General features: G+C 42.8%; 1 protein-coding gene across 1 annotated transcript; it reads right to left on the bottom strand.

Moving 5' to 3' along the window:
- Window positions 1-3,148: 3,148 nt before the first annotated feature.
- On the bottom strand, window positions 3,149-14,176 carry LOC139404925 (2-hydroxyacyl-CoA lyase 1-like). Its single transcript, XM_071147466.1, has 17 exons — window positions 13,935-14,176; window positions 13,497-13,601; window positions 13,354-13,394; window positions 12,669-12,749; window positions 12,433-12,505; window positions 12,168-12,245; window positions 11,905-11,999; window positions 11,486-11,598; window positions 10,521-10,656; window positions 9,859-9,964; window positions 6,070-6,153; window positions 5,092-5,193; window positions 4,853-5,007; window positions 4,083-4,241; window positions 3,832-3,939; window positions 3,492-3,678; window positions 3,149-3,374 (listed from the first exon to the last, which is right to left on the bottom strand). Exons 1-17 carry the CDS (start codon window positions 13,983-13,985, stop codon window positions 3,342-3,344), a joined length of 1,707 nt encoding a protein of 568 aa, XP_071003567.1. The 5' UTR covers window positions 13,986-14,176; the 3' UTR covers window positions 3,149-3,341.
- Window positions 14,177-15,342: the final 1,166 nt, after the last annotated feature.

Here is a 15,342-nt window from a genome sequence, read left to right as displayed (position 1 = left end):
GACCCATCAGGATGCCTGAGTGAGACAGGAGTGGTGGCGGGTCATGAAATAATGAACACAGTCACTGGCTTTTCGTTCCCACAGAAAAGTGTTGTGGAAATTCAGTACTGAGAGAGACTTGGTCTTAGTCATTTCTTCAAACAATCATCTTTATTTAACATAAATTAATTATTGCAATAATGAGACCGTCAGCCCACCAGTCTTGACTGACTGTTAGGCTGAGAGTCTAGCCTTTACAGACAAAGCACAGTTTTTATATAGCTGATACCAAGATTGCTTAGTCAGTCACTTCTAACCTTCCCATAAGCCACCTTGGTTATCTACACAGGATGGTATTTTACTTAGTTTCCCAGACGCCAGGAAGATGAGACAACATTATTCTTAATTCTTCCAGGCTCTCTCTCTCTCGAGTCACACAGACCACATCTTGTCTATAGAATGCTAGCTTTTAGGTTTTTATCACCAACACAAGTCCGGAAGGTAGCAAGTTCAAATCCCAGAGCTGACAAGGTACAAATCTGTCGTTCTGCCCCTGAACAGGCAGTTAACCCACTGTTCCTAGGCCATCATTGAAAATAAGAATTTGTTCTTAACCTACTTGCCTAGTTAAATAAAGGTAAAAAAAATATATATATATATTTTTTTTGTCAGGTTCAAGCTCTCTCGTAGAACCCATGTCCTCAACACCCAGACTAGCTGCGGGGTGCTAGAGTGGAGACCATAAAACACAGCATTAGCAGTACAGAAATATCTTTGTTTGTTAAGTAAATAATTGTTACATATTCAACAAATAAGGTGAATACATCATGTTTCCCTCACAAAAGAGAAAATGTGTTATTTGAGTGCAGGTTGGGGTGGAGTTTAGTTACGGTTGTAAGGGGAGGAGGGCGTGGGGGGTGACGCTGGGCTGGGGAGGACGCTGGGCTGGGGAGGCCTCAGGGCAGGAAGCAGGCAGGGACCCAGCTGTCCTCCCAGTCCCAGTGGAAATCCCTGACCTATAGAGAGGAATGACAGGCATGCAGGGTGCTGCTGGTCAGGCAGGGACACAGCCACACATTGGAAATGCATGCATGCACGCACGCGCACACACACACAGGCCTTATTCCAACCAGTGGAGGTCGGTACTGTTTAAGATGAGGGATGATTTTTTTTTCTATTACAGCATATTGGATGACTGTCATTCATATTCCGTTCACCTATCTCAATGTAACATTGATAGGTTTAGGATACTCACGTTTTCCCTATAGCCATCATGAGGATGCTACAACCTAGCCTATGAGTGAAAGTTTACAATGTAGGTGCACAGGTCGAGAGAAATTTCAGTAATCAAGGTGACAGACAGTGACACATTCAATACCACCTTGCACACACTTGCCTGCATCGAGCTGATCTAGGGTGTAATCATTAGCCCAACAGTTGCAAACAAGAGTTTCTATTGGAGAAATTCAGGTATGTTTATCCCTTTTTGTTCTATTTGCTTCTGTTTAAGAAATGTTTTTTAACAGAGTAGGTGGAATGAATACACCCACTCACACAAACACAGTTCACTTCCATAGCAGCCACACACACAGTGTGACTTTGATCATTGGCTAATTCCTTCTTGCATCTACGCGCTCTCCTCCTCTCACCTTTCCCTTCACTTGTGGACTTCAGTGCACAACACATCAGCTGTCAGGCGAAAAAAAAACATTCCAAGCCAAACCTTCATATCATAACCGCTACACAGCCTACATCGTTGTCACCATATTAGCTCACATCAAGTCAACATGGCTACTAGAACTAACACGTTAGTAAACCCGCTACAATATTGCACTACAGTGTATAGTCAGCAAGCAGTTACACTGGCGGCCCCAGTGGCAATAAATTCATAAAACCAAAAGCTTACCGTGACTTGGAAGAGTTCCAGTGTTGGATAGCCTTAGCCAGCTAGCTAGGTAACATAGCATCCCTCTCTGTTTGAGCCAGGTGTTTGAGTAGGCTAAACTAGCTAGCAAAGTGAAAGTGGAAAAAAATATATAGCTAGCTCTCTCTCGCTTAATTTTTAAAATAAATTCCTTTGTTTAGCTTCAATTATTGTCTTTCTCTTTGGGTCAACTACTCACCACATGCTATGCACTGCAGTGCTAGCTAGCTGTAGCTTATGCTTTCAGTACTAGATTCATTATCTGATCCTTTGATTGGGTCAACAACATGTCAGTTAATGCTGCAAGAGCTCCGATAGGTTGAAGGAAGTCCTCTGGAATATGTGTACATTTCTGGAAGGGGGTGAGAACCACGACCCTCCTAGGTTTTATATTGAAGTCAATGTACCCAGAGGAGGAAGCTAGCTGTCCTCCAGCGACACCATAGTACTACCCTACAGAGTGCTGTTATTGCTACTGTCGACCTTCATTGCAACACTGTATTTTAATAGATTATTTGGCGACATTAATATATTTAGTTTTATCTAAAAAGGTTCACTTTAATGTTTCACTGTTTTTATGTTTATGAAATTCACTGAGGAGGATGGTCCTCCCCTTCCTCCCGAGGAGCCTCCACTGATTCCAACCCAATGTCACACAGACTGACATTGCACACATTTCTCATTAACTAATGTCAGCCATGATGTTTCCTTGGCAGAGGAACCCTGAAGAGGGGTAAGAGGTTAGTTTGAGGAAGGAGTTGCGTTGACCACATGCTACACATGAGCTTATTTTGAGCTGGAGGACTTTGTAATATCAGCAGTTACCTGGGTACTGTTGGGGACAAGGCACACTGACTGAGGGACTGGAGAGATGAACAGGACACAGAATCATTTCCTTTACTTCAAAAGGAAGTGGCAAAGAGTCCTCTAGTCTACTGCTCTGAAAGACATTGAATTCACTTAGAATTTTCTAAAATAACTACTAATATCTTTCAGTTTGTCTGCAACAAAGTTTATTTTCAAGGACACTTGTACAAATATAGTAAACAAGCCAAAGACAAATATTATACCTGACATTTTCTCACATTTTCTCATCTTAATCATGGTATAAATTTCCAAAATCGAAAATGCAAAAACTACCGTGTAGTAAATGTGACTTGATTAAAACATTTCATAGAAACATGATTATTTTTTAGATACAAAAACACATGCAGCCTTCTCATGGTCGAGAGAGGAGCTGTCAGTCTCCAAACACCACGTTATAGAGAGAAACTTCACTGACAAGGGCTGCATCCCAAATGGCACCATATTCCCTATTTAGTGCACTACTTTTAACCAGGGCCCATAGATAATGAAACTTATAGAGAAGAGGTTGCCATTTGGGATGTACCCAATTTGTCCATCAGGTGGCAGAAGGAAGCAGGTCTTCCTCACTGGCCTACAGGTTGGAACGAGTTAGCCATGGAAACTCCTAAGAGACAGAGACAGACCATGGACAGTCAGTCGAACTGGCTTTGACGTCCAGATTTGAATTTGCCTGGTATAGACCAGGGAACGGGGTGTCATGTCAGATTTGTCCTGTAGTTACCTGTTGCTTCCTGTCTGAGGAGGGGTCTATGAGGACGTTGAGGAGACTAGGTCTCTCCCAGTCACTGAGGCTGAGCTGTAAGGCACTACGCAGCTCCTCCTCTGTCCGCACCAGGAACCCTCGTCCTCCGAAGGCGTTCATGACCTCATCATAGCGGGCTTCAGGCAGCAGGGTCACAGGGGGGGCTCTGGAGAGGAGAGGGGAGAACCGAGGGGGGAGAACCGAGGACAAGATGACCAACATACCATCACTAGAGGTAATCCTGACCTTGGTAATCCTGACCAGTCAGAGTAGGCCCAGTCCCAAATTGACCTTTAAACCCAAACCCCTCTGTACTCACACAGTGGTGAGATCTCCCATCTTCCCCATCATTTCCCACGTCTCTGCATCCACGCCGCTGTAGATCCCGTTGTTGTTGACCACGATGATGACCACCGGGAGTTTATACCTGGTCAGAGGGGAAAGCATCAATAACGAGGGAAAGCATCAATGACTAGGTTAGGGGGTTGACACTTTAATTATCCTATGCACCAGACCATTGATTACTACAACCACATTTTGCTATGTGAGAGAGACCTTGACTGTACCAACCTGCACATGGTCTCTACCTCCATCCCAGAGAATCCAAAGGCACTGTCGCCCTCCACACACACCACTCTCTGGCCTGTGTTCTGGTTCCTCTGCACTGTTGCAGCCGCGATGGCAAAGCCCAGACCCACCCCCATCGTCCCAAAGGTGCCAGCATCCAACCTGCACACACACACACACACACACACACACACACACACGGCTGTGTTAATAAGAGCTCAGAGTGTGTAAAAAAAGGTATCTTTGTTTGCGTGTGTGTTAAGTAGGAAGCAAGGAACAATATCTGGGGGGGTAAGATACTAAGAGAGTCCATCTAGTCAACCTGTCAGGCAGCACTACATTGAGAAGTCAACCTGTCAGGCAGCACTACATTGAATAATCATCCAGTCAACCTGTCAGGCAGCACAACATTGAATAATCATCCAGTCAACCTGTCAGGCAGCACTACAATGAATAATCATCCAGTCAACCTGTCAGGCAGCACAACATTGAATAATCATCCAGTCAACCTGTCAGGCAGCACTACATTGAGAAGTCATCTAGTCAGCCTGCCAGGCAGCACTATATTGAGAGGTCAACCTGTCAGGCAGCACTATATTGAGGAGTCATCTAGTCAGCCTGCCAGGCAGCACTACATTGAGAAGTCATCCAGTCAACCTGTCAGGCAGCACTACATTGAGAAGTCATCCAGTCAACCTGTCAGGTTCCTGGACAACAACAACTAATTCCTACTTGCCTACAGGGAAAGACTTGTGTGAGGCAGCATGCCTTGCCTGTGTCGAGGAAGGTAGTTGTTCAACATGGTACGCCCAATGTCCATGGTGTTGGCCCCCTCACTCACGATGACACAGTCGTGGGGCAGCAGCTGGGAGATGTGGTGGAACACTTGGTAGTAGTTCATGGGTGTTGTTGACTGAAGAGCTAATGCCTGGAGAGAAACACAATCAAATCAGGGGTGGTAGATAGGCTAGCTTGCTTAGGTCACAGGTCATGGACGCACACACCAACACACCTTTGTCATTGTTGCGTTAGCAGCCATCTTCTCTTTCAATGTGGTCCACCATTCTGTATCAGCTGGATACTTCCAGCCATCTTTACGAACATACTCTAGGATCTGAAAGTTAAGATGAGGAGTAGAAACTAAGCAAACTGAATCAAGTACAGATGTACGATCTTAATTTGAGCACCCTGTAGCAGGAGAACTTTCCTGCAATGCAGGACATGTAAAATGTGTTGTATATTTGAGGTTTAAAAAGGCTTCTGAAGTGTTTACTCTTATACATTTCAGACTTGATTTTCCCCTATGAGAAATGTATCAACCCCTACAGAAAATGTCAAATTATTATAATCCACATAATAATTCACATTCCTGTTGCTGCAGGATTATTTTCCTGCTGTAGCAAACTGGTTCAAATAAGATCCTACATCTTTACCAATTTAATTCTATTTATACTTTGCTGAAAATCAAATAGTTGTTACAGACAGGATAATCAATGCTTGTTTCTTTAAAAAAATGTGTATTGAGACTTGTTAAATGCACTGTAAATAAAATGTGACTTGACAAGACACTACAGACCACCAGGACCCAGCAATACAGTAACATACAGATATGGGGCACATATTAGATGCCTGTGATGTGTTACCTGCTTGACAATAGCATTGTGTTACCTGCTTGACAGTAGCATTGACATCCCCCAGGACTGAGTTGTGTTACCTGCTTGACAATAGCATTGATATCCCCCAGGACTGAGTTGTGTTACCTGCTTGACAATAGCATTGATATCCCCCAGGACTGAGTTGTGTTACCTGCTTGACAATAGCATTGATATCCCCCAGGACTGAGTTGTGTTACCTGCTTGACAATAGCATTGATATCCCCCAGGACTGAGTTGTGTTACCTGCTTGACAGTAGCATTGACATCCCCCAGGACTGAGTTGTGTTACCTGCTTGACAATAGCATTGATATCCCCCAGGACTGAGTTGTGTTACCTGCTTGACAATAGCATTGACGTCCCCTAGGAGAGCCGCAGCAGGTTGCATGTTGTTCCCCATCTCCTCTGCACATAGATCAACCTTGACATAAATAAAGTATGTGGAACGTTACTACAACATACCAGCAACGACACATGACAGGAAGAGCACCGTGCGCGACACATGACAGGAAGAGCACCGTACGCGACACATGACAGGAAGAGCACCGTGCGCAACACATGACAGGAAGAGCACCGTGCACGACACATGTAACAGCAGCTGGAAGACCGGCCAAACACAACAGAAATAACCAGGTTCCACCACATAATGATAAGGCTAACACACACACACATATAAATATATAATATATATATATATAAATAGGAAAGAAAACTAAATAAAAACGAACTGGTACACTTACTTATCGGTTGTGTTAAATGAAATTGAAAAAAAAAAAAAAAAAAAAAAGAACGTTGTCAAAAATTAAAGGCAGTTGACAGTGAGAGGACATTTCTTTTTTTGCTGAGAATATTTTTGTGTGTGTGTATATATTTATATATATATATGTATATATATATATATATAAATGTAAATATATATATATAAATGTAAATATATATATATATATATATATATATATAAATGTAAATATATATATATATATAAATATATAAATGTAAAAATATATATATATGTAAATATATATATATATATATATATATAAATATATATATATATATATATATAAATATATATATATAAATATATACATATATATATATAAATATATACATATATATATATAAATATATACACACACACAAAAATATTCTCAGCAAAAAAAGAAATGTCCTCTCACTGTCAACTGCCTTTAATTTTCAGCAAACTTAACATGTGTAAATATTTGTATGAACATAACAAGATTCAACAACTGAGACATAAACTGAACAAGTTCCACAGACATGTGACTAACAGAAATTGAATAATGTGTCCCTGAACAATGGGGGGGTCAAAATCAAAAGTAACAGTCAGTATCTGGTGTGGCCACCAGCTGCATTAAGTACTGCAGTGCATCTCCTCCTCATGGACTGCACCAGATTTGCAATTTCTTGCTGTGAGATTTTACCCCATTCTTCCACCAAGGCACCTGCAAGTTCCCTGAGATTTTTGGGGGTAATGGCCCTAGCCTTCACCCTCCAATCCAATAGGTCCCAGACGTGCTCAATGGGATTGAGATCTGGGCTCTTCGCTGGCCATGGCAGAACACTGACATTCCTGTCTTGCAGGAAATCACGCATCGAATGAGCAGTATGGCTGGTGGCATTGTCATGATGGAGGGTCAGGTCAGGATGAGCCTGCAGGAAGGGTACCACATGAGGGAGGAGGATGTCTTCCCTGTAACGCACAGAGTTGAGATTGCCTGCAATGACAACAAGCTCAGTCCGATGATGCTGTGACACACCGCCACAGACCATGACGGACCCTTCACCTCCAAATCGATCCCACTCCAGGGTATAGGCCTCGGTGTAACGCTCATTCCTTCAACGATAAACGCGAATCCGACCATCACCCCTGGTGAGACAAAATCGCGACTCGTCAGTGAAGAGCACTTTTTGCGAGTCCTGTCTGGTCCAGCGATGGTGGGTTTGTGCCCATAGGCGACGTTGTTGCCGGTGATGTCTGGTGAGGACTTGCCTTATAACAGGCCTACAAGCCCTTAGTCCAGCTTCTCTCAGCCTATTGCGGACAGTCTGAGCATTGATGGAGGGATTGGTGCGTTCCTGGTGTAACTCGGGCAGTTGTTGTTGCCATCCTGTACCTGTCCCGCAGGTGTGATGTTCGGATGTACCGATCCTGTGCAGGTGTTGTTACACTTGGTCTGCCACTGCGCGGACGATCAGCTGTCCATCCTGTCTCCCTGTAGCGTTGTCTTAGGCGTCTTCACAGTACTGACATTGCAATTTATTGCCCTAGCCACATCTGTCGTCCTCATGCCTCCTTGAAGCATGCCTAAGGCACGTTCACGCAGATGAGCAGGGACCCTAGGCATCGTTCTTTTGGTGTTTTTCAGTTAGTAGAAAGGCCTCTTTAGTGTCCTAAGTTTTCATAACTGTGACCTTAATTGCCTACTGTCTGTAAGCTGTTAGTGTCTTATTGTTCATTAAACAAGCATGGGAAACAGTGTTTAAACCCTTTACAATGAAGATCTATGAAGTTATTTGGATATTTAAGAATTATCTTTGAAAGACAGGGTCCTGAAAAAGGGACGTTTATTTTTATTGCCGAGTTTTTCACAATTCCTGACATTAAATACTAGTAAAAATCCCTGTCTAAGGTCAGTTAGGATCACCACTTTATTTTAAGAATGTGAAATGGCAGAATAATAGTAGAGAGAATTATTTATTTCAGCTTTTATTTCTTTCATCACATTCCCAGTGGGTCAGAAGTTTACATACACTCAATTAGTATTTGGTAGCATTGCCTTTAAATTGTTTAACTTGGGTCAAACATTGCATCCACAAGCTTCCCACAATAAGTTGGGTGAATTTTGGCCCATTCCGCCTGACAGAGCTGGTGTAACCGAGTCAGGTTTGTAGGCCTCCTTGCTCGCACACACTTTTTCAGTTCTGCCCACAAATTTTCTATAGGATTGAGGTCAGGGCTTTGTGATGGCCACTCCAATACCTTGACTTTGTCGTCCTTAAGCCATTTTGCCTCAACTTTGGAAGTATACTTGGGGTCATTGTCCATTTGGAAGACCCATGTGCGACCAAGCTTTAACTGAAAGTGTGTTCAATAAAGACATGAAAATGTATCATTGTTTGTGTGTTATAAGTTTAAGCAGACTGTGTTTGTCTGTTGTTGTGACCTAGATGAAGATCAGATCAAAGTTTGACCAATTTATGCAGAGATCCAGGTTTTTCCAAAGGGTTCACATACTTTTTCTTGCCACTGTATGTATGCATGTGTGTGTGTGTGTATGTATATAGCGTTCCCTTTTATAAACCGAGTGATTTGAGTACTGAATGCTGATTGGGTTAAAGCCGAGGTACTGTATATTTAAGCAATATGGCCCAAGGGGGTGTGGTATACGGCCAATATACCATACAGGCCTTAGCCATGGTATATTGGCCATAACCACAAACCCCTGAGGTGCCTTATTGCTATTATAATCTGGTTAACAACATAATTAGAGTAGTAAAAATATATGTTTTGTCATACCCATGGTAAACAGTCTGATAAACCACGGCTGTTAGCCAATCAGCATTCAGGGCTCAAACCACCCGGCGTATAAAAGACCGTTTAACATGGGTATGACCCCAAAAATATTTTCACTGTTAGAATGTGGTGGTAACCAATTTATAATAGCAATAAGGGACCTCTGGGGTTTAAGGTATATGGCCAATATATCACGGGATAAGGCCTGTATCCAGGCACTCTGCGTTGCATCGTACATAAGAACAGCCCTTAGCCGTGGTATATTGGCCATTTACCACACCACCTTACAGATGTACTGTACAGCACTATGACAGCCATGACATTATTTAGAGAGACCACAAGAGACTTATAGAGAAGCTATATAGGTAATAGACTAAATCCAATAGACTGACTCAAAGACATTTATACCTGATTACAATGAACTGCAGTACACTACGACACTACGACATGACCTGTGACTAGGGTTGCAAAATTATGGCAACTTTCCCAAAATTCTCAGAAATCAGAAAATCTGACGTAATAAGCAGACAATCTGGAATCCTGAAAATAACATTTAAAAAGCAACCCTACTGGTGAACTTTGACCTACCTGGATGACCTTTACATGGGGGTCAAACCTGGGGGGAAGGCCAAAGTGCAGGATCCAGTTGAGCCTGGCACCAAGTAGGACCACAACATCAGACTGGAGCAGAGCTCTGCAGTCCACACCAAGACCATAGAACCAGGAGGATGGGAAGAGAGGAGGAGTATAGGAGGAGGAGGGTTAGGAAGAGAGGAGGAGGATAGGAAGAGAGGAGGAGGAGGATAGGAAGAGAGGAGGAGGAGGATAGGAAGAGAGGAGGAGGAGGATAGGAAGAGAGGAGGAGGAGGATAGGAAGAGAGGTGGAGGAGGATAGGAAGAGAGGTGGAGGAGGATAGGAAGAGAGGTGGAGGAGGATAGGAAGAGAGGAGGAGGAGGATAGGAAGAGAGGTGGAGGAGGATAGGAAGAGAGGTGGATAGAAAGCGAGAAGGAGGAGGGTTAAGAAAAGAGGAGGAGGATAGAAAGAGGGGATGAAGAGGGTTAGGAAGAGAGGAAGAGAGCAGGGAAAAGAACACAATCAGATTAAACAAAATGTGATGAAAAGAGACTAGTTATAGATGGGGATTTCAGGAAGGCCCAGAGTTCTCCTGGTCTGTTCATCCTGGTCCTACTTATACAGTCAAAGGTCTGTACATGAATATGATGCCAGCTGAGAGAAGGAGTGGCTGACCTGGAGCGGGCAGCAGCAACACAGTTGGGGTGGTCGTCAGGCAGCACCCCTTTACCCATGGGGGTGGGTAGGAAGGGCAGGCCACACCCCTCCACCAGCTCCCTCAGAGCCCCCTCTGCTCTTCCATGGGCTGCACCTGCAGAGGGAAACAGACAGAGGGCACCGCCACACTGATATCAACAGACTGACCTTCCCAGCTGGGATGCATTCAGCTGAACACAACGTTGTGCAACGTTCAGATAAAAATATAACATGTAGAACAAACATGCCTCTCTGACAGGTAGAACTGGGGAAAGGGGAGACCTAGTCAGTTGTACAATTGAATGCCTTCAACTGAAATGTGTCTTCCGTATGTAACCCTCTGAATCAGAAAGGTGCGGGGGCTGCCTTAATCCACATCCACGTCTTCGGCACCCGGGGAACAGTGCCTTGCTCAGGGACAGAACGACAGATTTTTATCTTGTCAGCTCGGGAGATTTGATCCAGCAACCTTTCGGTTAGTGGTCCAACGCTCTAACCACTAGGCTACCTTCCACTAACGAGGAACTCTGTTCTGGTACGCTGATATTTCACTACTGATCATTTGGACAAATCACGATTTCACAGGTGCTCGCATCTTTTCAATGTCAGAAGGGGATGGGGACATTTGGCCCATAAACTTGCCTGAAACTTGCAGAAAGTTTCTGTTTAGGGGGGGGGGGTGAAGAGTCATGTTTGTATCTTTGTATCTTTCTCTTAATATCTCCCCACAGAACTGAATCAAGTACCTGACGCAATTCCACAAGATGTCAGTTCTGGGTTTGGCTATTAAAAAGCATTGCCTAACTTTCCCAATGATAAGTAAAGGCTGTTTGGCCTACCTTTCCCAATGATAAGTAAAGGCTGTTTGGCCTACCTTTCCCAATGATGAGTAAAGGCTGTTTGGCCTACCTTTCCCAATGATGAGTAAAGGCTGTTTGACCTACCTTTCCCAATGATAAGTAAAGGCCGTTTGGCTCCTTTTAGAACAGCCAGTGCTTCTGTGATCGCCATATGGTCAGCCATACTCACTGGAGGAGGTGGACAACAGGGCACCTCTCTGACAAAGGAAATAGGAAAGAATTGGTCAAACATTAAACATGTTACCTATCAACTTCATTGCATAGGTAAATAAATCATGAAGGTCTATCTAGGCTTATTGCTATTCTCTGATGAGAATACTTTGATATAGTGCTATATTTTCTAACTAATTTAACAAAATCTGGTAATTTCTTGTTCACTTCAGACGTTAAAAGGTAGAACAAAATAAAATCTAAATGGTGATGTGAAGTCAGAGGTATACATATTCAACAGTAACACATTAGTATACATTTTAAATGGATGAGAGACAGTGATAGCCACCAACCTGACTCTGCTCCTGTCCACTTTAGCATTGACCATGTCCCCAGATATGTCTACGTATACAGCACCGGGACGTCCATACATGCTAGTGCGTACTGCCTAAGACAGACCAAATACCCTTCCATTCACTATCAATTAAGGCGGTGTTCTTCTGAAGAACTTAAGTTACCTTGCTAAGCTGGAAAATTAGAGTTCAGAAAACAATTGCAGGTGATACCAAATGATATGAAGAGGACTAAACATAGGGAGTCAGAGGAGACTGTATACCTTCTCTACCACTGAGGAGATCATATCCAGACTGCTGGGCCTAGCTGAGAACTTACTGTACAGTCTGCACGCCTCCACCTGACGGAGAAAGAGGACCACAAATAACAAATTATGTCTTCTTTCAGCAATTAAACTACTAGGACCAGTTTCCTGGACAGAGATTCTCTATTGAGTTTGCTTTTTAGGCCATGACTAAGCTTAATCTGTGTCCGGGAAACCACCCCCTAATGTTCAATAGTCAGAAACCTCATGGTTGAATTAGTACCTGTGGAAACTCTTGAAACGCCCCAGTGGTCTCCTGGTTTTGATCGGAGGAGCCTCCAATAACAATCACAGGCCTACAGAGAGAGTGGTATCACACAATGACATCAACTGACAAGCGGAGATAGTTTGGAGTCCTCAGATCATTTTTTGCAGTGTAGGGATAGCATCCCTTCTTTTGAAAGGAAGGACCACTGAACATGAGTAGAAGGGCCTTCTGTTTGTAGAGTTCTAACATACCAGCAGTTCATGTTAGCGTTGGCCATTCCACCAAGAGCATGGATGAGTCCCGGTCCAGACACAACCAGACACGCCCCTGGACTGGAGAGGAACAGACAGACAGGCAGACAAACAGGAAGATAAGCAGACAGAGATGAACAGGCAGACAGGCAGACAAACAGGAAGATAAGCAGACAGAGAGGAACAGGCAGACAGGCAGACAAACAGGAAGATAAGCAGACAGAGAGGAACAGGCAGACAGGCAGACAAACAGGAAGATAAGCAGACAGAGAGGAACAGACAGACAGGCAGACAAACAGGAAGATAAGCAGACAGAGAGGAACAGGCAGACAAACAGGAAGATAAGCAGACAGAGAGGAACAGGCAGACAAACAGGAAGATAAGCAGACAGAGAGGAACAGGCAGTAAGACAGGAAGATAAGCAGACAGAGAGGAACAGGCAGTAAGACAGGAAAACAAACTGAGACAGACAGAATTAGCAATGTAAAACAGCTATGAAACTGACCCTCACACACAAGTCTGTGTATGGCTAGTTAATATCCCATGGTTTAGTATTGTATGGAGAGAGTAGTCTCCCTAGGCAGATGGGTTGCTTCCCACATTAACAATGTATGGAGATAGGTCAGGGATTTCAGAGAGGAGAGACAGTATCTCTAGAGCTCTCTTATAATGACAATCCTCCTACCGTCCAGTGAGGTAACCAACAGCAGACGCAGCATAGCAAGCCTGTTGGATGACACACACCACATCAGTATTACTGGTGTACCCACAACCAATTCACATAAAAAAATGTCATGGGAAGATTCCTAAAAATAAAAGGTGGCTTACGGCTTGTTCATTGCGCATTCCCACATACTTGATTCCTGAGGCTTGAGCTGCCATAGCCACTTCAATGACTGGAACACCAACTATTCCAAACATATACTCTACATTCTGCAGAGAGATACATGTGGATACAGTATGAATTGTTACAGTGTAGTGTAGATGTTCTTTGCATTGACACACACTTTGGCATACATCAACAGGGGTGTTAACATATGCCATTCCATATGTTAACAAACATCCACATAAACATCTAAATGTTTTGCTACACAAATATGAATAGTTCGCTATACCAGTGCAATGACCTTTGACACACTTTCACAACTCCTAGTGCTACATTGTCACTGCCAAGGACATGATCAGCGACGAATATATTATTTACCAAACCGTAGCAATACCGTTATACAGTGTAATACTCTTTTATATAAATTGCACATATCTCACCTGAGCTTTTAGTGCCTCAGCAATGAGCTGAGCGCCTGTCACATCTTCCATTATTACTGTCCAGAAATCTGTTAGTGATACTCAATAGCTTATACGTCGTTTTTAGATCTCTTGCAAATCATTGGTTTTTGTCCGCATTACAAAATGCATTATATGAGTAGCGACAATCGATAGATATTTCGATAGCCACTTACTCCACAGAGTGCAAATTTGAGTGACGGAACGACTTCTGGCACTGCTGCCCAAAGCATGACCCGTTTATACGACTTCCGGGTTCAGGGCCAATCACATGAGCCGTACGATAGTAGTTATGAATATGTATGACCTAGTAGCCTTTTTCTTTTTTTATTGCAAGAAATACAAAACAAGGTCTCATTATGTGTTTATAACTGCACTTATACTTAACTCAATTAAGTAATTATGAGTGTATGACTTGAGTAGAAAGTGTAACAACTGTTCTCTGTTCATCTTGTTTTAAAATTGTTAAAATAAAATGTACATTTAAAACAAGAAACAAAGAAAACACATTTTATGATTTTTAATAGGTTCAAAAAGTTGGTTGAAAATACACTTGCACTTACAAGAGCTTACATGGTTCTCGAATGAATCAGGTCTCTGCATATAAATACTTAGGGATATGGTTGGATGATGAACTGCCTATTAAAATGCATATTGACGAACTTTATAAACGGCTAAAAATCAAGCTAGGCTTCCTCTTTAGAGACAGGACATGTTTGTCCTGTACAAATAGAAGACAAATTGTGCAAGCTACTTTTATGTCTGTTATAGATTATGGGGATATTATCTACATGCATGCTATGGCATTCACACTTACATCGCTGGATGCTATTTATCATTGAGTACTTAGGTTTATTACGGACGCTAGCTACAGAACTCACCACTGTGTTTTGTATCAAAATGTGGGTTGGACTTCGCTGTCCATGAGACGAGAATATGTTCTCGTGTTTGTCTATGAAGCACTTCTAAATAAACTACCATCTTATTTATCATCACTCATCAATATTAGAATTAGAATTCCTAAAACCAGGTCTCAAGCATGGATTACACTTGAGGTCCATGCGATTTCCACAGAGTTGGGTATGGCTGCCTTTTCCTGTTACGCTCCTTGCCAATGGAAAAGCCTGCAGACTAAACTTAAATTTGAGACTCTTGTCCCCCTGTTGCCCATTTTAAATAATTATTGGAGGATTTTTATTTCTGTATTGCTTGTAACTTTCGGGTAATGCAAGTTATTGTGTTGTTAGGGGAATAACCTGTGTGCAAACGTAATAATCTGCTGCTGTATTTTTGTGTTATCTGTGATGGTCTTGTTTGTCTTGTGTAGTTTCTTAATCATTGTAGCTAAACTGAATGTGTAACATGTCTACGCAGGGCCCAGCTGTAAAAG

Source organism: Oncorhynchus clarkii, unplaced genomic scaffold (genome assembly GCF_045791955.1).
Source record: "Oncorhynchus clarkii lewisi isolate Uvic-CL-2024 unplaced genomic scaffold, UVic_Ocla_1.0 unplaced_contig_2926_pilon_pilon, whole genome shotgun sequence".
NCBI classification, from domain to species: Eukaryota; Metazoa; Chordata; class Actinopteri; order Salmoniformes; family Salmonidae; genus Oncorhynchus; species Oncorhynchus clarkii.
The sequence above is the reverse complement of the archived record's forward strand: the minus strand, read 5'-3'. Positions and strand labels throughout refer to the sequence as shown.